Source organism: Procambarus clarkii, chromosome 78 (assembly GCF_040958095.1).
Source record: "Procambarus clarkii isolate CNS0578487 chromosome 78, FALCON_Pclarkii_2.0, whole genome shotgun sequence".
Lineage (NCBI taxonomy): Eukaryota > Metazoa > Arthropoda > Malacostraca > Decapoda > Cambaridae > Procambarus > Procambarus clarkii.
Genome location: NC_091227.1, coordinates 10,312,716 through 10,320,301, shown reverse-complemented (window position 1 = coordinate 10,320,301; position 7,586 = coordinate 10,312,716). Strand labels below are relative to the sequence as shown.

Below are 7,586 nucleotides of genomic sequence, written 5' to 3'. Positions count from 1 at the left end.
TGCGAGATTGTAGACAGGGCAAGAGAGTTGTGACCCTGGCCATGTGTGACCCCCGAGGTAAATATACTAATGTGTTCCAAGACAAACCACAGAGAGCGAACTTAGTGAACGAGAGGTATAGGCCGTTCATGAGCAAAGGTTGGATCAGTGTAGGAGGCCAACCTGAGGTAGAAGTTGGTATCTTAAGAGATACCGGAGCTAATCAGAGCTTGATTACGAGAAGCCTGATTGGGAATGATCGACGGTTAGCTGGCAGTGGGAAGATGAAAGTATATGGGTTATTGTCGGAGAGTGACATGCCCGTATGTGCTGTCCAGCTAAGGTCGGAATATGTGTCGGCAGAGGTGATGTTGGGAGTGTGCCCCGACATACCTGTTCCAGGAGTCCAAGTGATCCTGGGAAATGACTTGTGTGGGACAAAGGTGTTGCCAAGAGTCATAGCGGAGACTGTGCCAGAGGAGAGCCCAGAAGGCCACGGCACGGGTGGGACACCTGAGAGTGTGAACCTGACTGACATCCAAGGAGATGAGTCAGGAGACCGCCAAGCCATTGAGTACCCTGTCTCGGTAGTGATGAAGACAGAAGTGGCCGACAAGGAAGACGCTGGAGGAGATGAGACAGTGTCAATTAAACCGGTAGAAGATATTGATGTAGATATAGCATGGCTGTTTGATGAAGGTCCAGCCCAGAAAAATGAAGTCTCGGTGAGGTCAAAAGTGAAGATGGCCCAGCCGAAGAAGAATACTGTGAAGAGAGTTGACCTGAGTAGAGCCCAGACTGCTGAAATTAAGGGTCGGAAGGTGAATGCAACTGTGCTGAGTAGGAATGAGGAAAGATGTGGACATACTGAGGACGGAAATAGAGCGTCAAGTGGTCCACGAGCACAGAGGCATAGGGATAGTGGAGTTAAGTTGTTTGAGATGTCAGGAGTTGACATGTTTCACAGACAACGTGGAGGAGAGATAGTGAAGAAGAGTAATAGCCGGGAAAATGAGAGGAGTAGAGACAGTATGTGTGGAGAGACGCTTACGAGCACTCTGGGAGAGGTAGAGCGACATGTATGGTCGAGTGCTGTTGGATGTAGCACAGCGCTCGGAGAAACTTTTAGGGAACGAAGAAGAGTTGAAGGAGAAGAAACGGAGTTGTATAGAGGTGAGAAGTGTGGAAAGAGGATGATGATGCAAGCATGGAGGAATAGAAGAAAGCCGAGGACTCGATGGAGGTCAAACAGGATGATGTCTTGGATAAATGAGGAGACGAAAAGGAGAATCGTCGGTGAAGACGAGGGAGTGAAGTATGACGACAGGAGGCGAAAGTACAATGGCAGTGGATGGAAGTGTGAAGACGACAGAGGAGGTACAGACAGCAGATGTCTGACTCTGGACGTGAAGAGAAGAAGACGAGGAAACGGAGGGTGGAGACAGTAAGTAGAGTGGACCAATGGATTGCAGGCGTCCAAGGAGGACAGCCTAGCCAAGAGGTGCCAGAGAAGTCAAATCGTTTATGAGAAGATCATATTTCTGGCGAGTTGTGAGCCAGATGTTGCAAGGAGCATCGAACTAATTGTAGACTCCTAAGGAAGTATATGGGGTGAAGAACGAGACAGCGTGGTGGCGGATGTATTATCCCGAGCTTTGCCACTGGAATAACTCTCAAAAATAAGGGGAGGGGAGTGTTATGATCTCAGCCTGCAGGAGAAACGAGTCTCCCTTCTTGAGAGTTATTCAGCAAGCCTGACCTAACTAGAAGGTCTAGCAAATATTGAGGTGATAACCCATATGAAAATGGCTGGTTGGATATGTAAAACAATTTAAGATTATGGGCAGTAAGTAAGGAAATAGATAAATGACTGGCTAGGAGATGTGGACACTTTGCTGGAGGCGTGAGGCTCGCTTCCGGAGGACCTTGACCTCACTTGAGTGCCAGACATCGCAGGGGGAAGCCGCGCTCCGTTGAGCTCCCGTCAGAAGGGAACCCCTAGTGATATATCTCTAAGAAAAGAGAAGTGTGCAGACGTGCCAGCTGTGGAATCGAGCTGGGGACGTGTGGTCTCAAGTCGTGGACGATAATTAGTGAATATTAAGCCGCCCGGAGGCATTATTGTGGGCCGTGGGAGCGCCCTGACCAGACGCCGTCAGAGGGAAAGCGCCCTCGACCAATTAATCTGTGGTAAGCACGATAAACGCCAGTTCATAGTGATTGTTTGTAGTTGGTCGTGTGCCCAGCGACAGTAGCGATGTTTATTTATAGGTTAGACATGTTTTAATAAGGCAGAAGGCCTGAGATAGGAGAGTGAAGAGGGAGGAGCACGGAGCGACGTCCGTCCTCTCTGAGCTCTGGCGGACGACTGAGGGAGCCTGGCTCCGGATGGAGGAAGACCCTCCCAGCGAGTGAGGACGCCGCCGCCAGGCGAGGTGGAGTATGGACCCGCCCAAAACGGGGGAGTCCACTCTCACTGTATGTAGAGGACAGATAGAGGTTTGAGGCAAGCATATTGTGTGGTTATTTTTGTTTATGTGTTAAAGGGGAACATTTTATTGGAACGTCGATGGGTTGCAGGTTTGTCTTTGGGGAAGAAGTTGCTGAGAACTTCGAAGCCAGCAGATGATGTAGCTGATGAGACTCCAAGGTAGTGGAGCAGAGGACCTCGAGCTGTGAGGAGAAGCAGCAGTGAAGAGGAGTGTCACGTGCTTCTGTAGAGGTGGTGTAGCAGCCAAGAGAGCTGTGGAAGAACCTAACAGAAGGGTGAAGCACCGTAGTTACACAAGGAAACTTCATGATAGCAGCCGGGAGGAGCTGCAGAGGATCCTGGTAGTGAAGCCCGGAAGAACCTAAGGATATTAGGGTTGTGAACTTCCAGAGGTGGAAGGGGAAGTTCTGGTGGATTACTAGTAGGGAGTTGATAGTGTTTGGTTGTCATTAGCGTGCAAGACGCAGTGAGAGGTGAGTGACTGTTGGCATTCTTATGTCAAGGAATTTTTTTATACTGAAGTATCAATGAACATTTATACTGGTATATGTTATTGCATTCAAATGCTGATTTTCTATATATACATTATCTTGCTGATGGTGTAACAGTGTGTAGGCTTGACCAACTTGAGGAGGTTAATAGTACCAGGTGGTGAACCAGGAGTTGGGATACCACTTGACAAGCTGATAATAGAGTTCTGATGGTATTGGAGTGCAACCTGATTTGGATATTATAGAGTATAGGATTCATTATTATTATATGTGTGTATGTATCGTGTATGTGCTTTGTCAAGTAAATGTGTCACAATTTGCTGGTGTTTGCCCTTGTCCTAGTGAGGCTTCCCAGGAGGTAGCAAAGAAGGAGAGAGAAAGAACCAAGAACCACTGCTGTGGACAGGGTAGAAGGTAATATTAATAAGTCAAAGGGGGATCGAGGAGATCATATCACCTAAGGAGAGAGTGGGGAGTCACAGCGGCTCGAGTGGGTGTGTGCACGTGACAACGAGGCTAAGTGTTGGAACCGCATCCCCTAAGCGTGTGACGTTGAGCCCCTCTCCAAGAGCCAGAAGCGCCAAGGGTGATCTCCTAGTATAAGCACTCTGCCGAGTTGTGGGTTGGGTTGTCCATAGAGAAGGATCGACGACGACAACACCAACCAACCCACAGTCTATATAATACCAGTAACTAATTCGGATATTCCTTTGAATTGTGCTGCCATCGGGCTGATGAGCAATAACAGCACTTCCTGCCCTCCCTGTAGCTGTATTGAGTGATCCGTCAGTGTATATGGTCTGTGCTATGTTGTTTTCAGCTTGTATATTGTGAATGTGTTTTATGGTGCTTAATTTAGCAGCAAGCTGAGCATGAGGGTTGCTTGTGATTAGTGTATACATACACATCTATGTATACATCGTGCAGTCCCATCATTTTAATATGAGTGGCTGTTCTTTGAATCCATTTAGACTCGCTGGTTCCATTTCGTATGTGTTCTAACAGTTCAACTGACACAATGTTGTTTTTGTTGATAATAGCCAGACCTCTAGCCCAGTATCCTGGGTGTACTCTAGCCCAGTATCCTGGGTGTACTCTAGCCCAGTATCCTGGGTGTACTCTAGCCCAGTATCCTGGGTGTACTCTTGCCCAGTATCCTGGGTGTACTCTAGCCCAGTATCCTGGGTGTACTCTTGCCCAGTATCCTGGGTGTACTCTAGCCCAGTATCCTGGGTGTACTCTAGCCCAGTATCCTGGGTGTACTCTAGCCCAGTATCCTGGGTGTACTCTAGCCCAGTATCCTGGGTGTACTCTAGCCCAGTATCCTGGGTGTACTCTAGCCCAGTATCCTGGGTGTACTCTAGCCCAGTATCCTGGGTGTATTCTAGCCCAGTATCCTGGGTGTACTCTAGCCCAGTATCCTGGGTGTACTCTAGCCCAGTATCCTGGGTGTACTCTAGCCCAGTATCCTGGGTGTACTCTAGCCCAGTATCCTAAGTGTACTCTAGCCCAGTATCCTGGGTGTACTCTAGCCCAGTATCCTGGGTGTACTCTAGCCCAGTATCCTGGGTGTACTCTAGCCCAGTATCCTGGGTGTACTCTAGCCCAGCATCCTGGGTGTACTCTAGCCCAGTATCCTGGGTGTACTCTAGCCCAGTATCCTGGGTGTACTCTAGCCCAGTATCCTGGGTGTACTCTAGCCCAGTATCCTGAGTGTACTCTAGCCCAGTATCCTGGGTGTACTCTAGCCCAGTATCCTGGGTGTACTCTAGCCCAGTATCCTGGGTGTACTCTAACCCAGTATCCTGGGTGTACTCTAGCTCAGTATCCTGGGTGTACTCTAGCCCAGTATCCTGAGTGTACTCTAGCCCAGTATCCTGGGTGTACTCTAGCCCAGTATCCTGAGTGTACTCTAGTCCAGTATCCTGGGTGTACTCTAGCCCAGTATCCTGGGTGTACTCTAGCCCAGTATCCTGAGTGTACTCTAGCCCAGTATCCTGAGTGTACTCTAGCCCAGTATCCTGGGTGTACTCTAGCCCAGTAGTCTGAGTGTAGGTATAGTGGTCACATTGTAAACTTGTACTGTAGAGTAGTGTGACCATGTACCGTAGAGTAGTGTGACCATGTACCATAGAGTAGAGTGACCATGTACCGTAGAGTAGTGTGACCATGTACCGCAGAGTAGTATGACCATGTACCGTAGTGTGACCATGTACCGTAGAGTAGTGTGACCATGTAGCGTAGACTCATAATACCATACCGTAGCTGCTTCACTATCCTTGTGACTATCAGAAATTTCAAGCAAGTTAAAGTTAAAAGCTCTAATCATAAATGTGTTTAATATTTGCAATCTTTTACATAAAACTTCAGTACATTCATTGTATAAGTATCACAATGAGGGCTGAGCGAGACGAATATTGGGGTCCAGTCCCTGAGCTCACTGTGGTGATGGGTATGGGGTCCACCATCGCTCACGTGATGGGTATGGGGTCCACCACTGCTCACAGGAAGGTACATGGGGTCCACCACTGCTCACAGGAAGGTACATGGGGTCCACCACTGCTCACAGGAAGGTACATGGGGTCCACCACTGCTCACAGGATGAGTATAAGGTGTATACTAAAGGAACTAAAATAATTTAACTCTCGTTCCTCCTTTCACTTTCCTTCCTTAAAGTCTGCTTCATATACCTATACAAATGTCCGTCGTTATTTTACCTAGCTCATGTTTACCAACAAACTGGCATTGACTGGACAAGGCAGCTAGTGGCCGTGACTTGGTACTTAACCTGTTAAGTACCGTTGGGTTTGTCCAGTAACTAGATGGGTGACCGAGTAGACAGCCTTCTCCCTTGAAAATGAGACCTCAATAAGCATAACAGGCCTTCTATCCCAGACTATGGTAGGACTATACCTTTACACCGTTAATCTTGAAAAATTTATAATAGCTTCCCTTCAATAGTTTAGAAAATGCAATTTAAATTGTGTGAAGCAGAAAACGGTAATATAAATTGTATGGCATTCTATGGTAATCTAGTAAATTTTACTAGTATGTAATAATAATGTTTATTTAGGGAAAAATACATACATACAAAATGAGTTACAAGGAGAATGTTGAATTTCTGGATAGAGCATATATCTTATTAAGAATATACTATTCATAATGTGATATGATTAAGGAATTAGAGCCTAAAGTTAACCACTGATGTGCTGGTATGAGCAGTGGGAGGAGGTAGAGTGCATTAATATGTTAAGTGAAGTAGTAGTGATGTACTAAACTGTTAGTTCTAGACTTGAACATTGACAATATTTATTTGTCTCAAGCATATGCAGGGTTATGGTCGTTTTGGACACGAGACGCTTCGACAAAGTTTGTTTTCTAATTTATTTATTTATTATTTATTTATTTATTTATTTATAAACAAGAAGGTACATTGGGTTTACTAGAGTACAAAGACTTGAAGTTGTACATTCTTGTAAAGCCACTAGCACGCATAGCGTTTCGGCCAGATCTATTAATTAAAATAAATAAAATAAAAAATAAAATATTAATACAATTCTGTTTGTTGAAACCGTGTATATTGCTGTGCTAGGATGTATTAGCGTAGGTTAGACAGTATTTCGCTCGGTTGGGATAGGTTAGGTTGAGTTGGATTGGGTTCGGTTATGTTAGGTTGAGCTAGGTTAAGTTAGATCTCCGTGGTGTAGTGGTAAGACACTCGCCTGGCGTTCCGCGAGCGCTATGTCCTGGGTTCGTATCCTGGCCGGGGAGAATTTACTGGGCGCAATTCCTTAACTGTAGCCTCTGTTTAACGCAACAGTAAAACGAGTACTTGGTTGTAACAACGATTCTTCGCGGCGGGGATCGTATTCCAGGGACCTGCCCGAAACGCTACGCGTACTAGTGGCTGTACAAGAATGTAACAACTCTTGTATATATCTCAAAAAAAAAAAAAAAAAGATAGGTTTCTAAATCCGTTGGCGAATCGTCTTGTGTACGATGTGACTTGTATGGGGTATGGTCGTTTCGGATACGAGACGATTTATTTATGTATTTATTTATTTATTTATTTATTTATTTATTTATTTATTTATTTATTTATTTATTTATTTATATACAAGAAGGTACATTGGGTTTGTGAGGCTACATAGCATGGCATTTACAATCTTGTAAAGCCACTAGTACGCGCAGCCTTTCGGGCAGGTCCTTAATCTAACAGATAATTTTAAGTAGGTAAATTCTAGCAGAATTAATAAAATGATAACATATACATTGCAAGGAAAAAGAAAAATGAGATGGGAGAGATTAGTAGGTATATTAAAGCACATTGGTAGCTCTGATTGATTGCATTGACAGCGTGATTGGTAAATTTAGACTAGATTAATAGGCACCATACAGCAGATTAATAGCACATATAAGAAGACAGCAATGATCACAATGGTAAAGTTGTTTGGATTAGGTACATAAAGATTGGGAGATTGGGTAGTACCAGATACAGTGCAATTTTAAAGCAACAAGGTAGGAAACTATGAAGGTGAAATTAGGTACTTTTAGTTTTGTTTTTGAATAAGGCAAAAGTTGGACAGATTTTCAATTTAATAGGGAGTGAGTTCCATAGACTGGGT

At 45.1% G+C, this 7,586-nt stretch overlaps 1 protein-coding gene across 1 annotated transcript; it reads right to left on the bottom strand.

Annotated features, from left to right (window-relative positions):
- Positions 1-4,454: 4,454 nt before the first annotated feature.
- LOC138357460 (glucose-dependent insulinotropic receptor-like) lies at positions 4,455-5,132 on the bottom strand. The gene has a single exon (XM_069314315.1). It carries the CDS (start codon positions 5,130-5,132, stop codon positions 4,455-4,457), a length of 678 nt encoding a protein of 225 aa, XP_069170416.1.
- Positions 5,133-7,586: the final 2,454 nt, after the last annotated feature.

Excerpts from the sequence above, each read along its gene's own strand:
- LOC138357460 (XM_069314315.1), bottom strand. The coding sequence starts at position 5,132 with ATGGTCACACTACTCTACGGTACATGGTCACTCTACTCTATGGTACAT.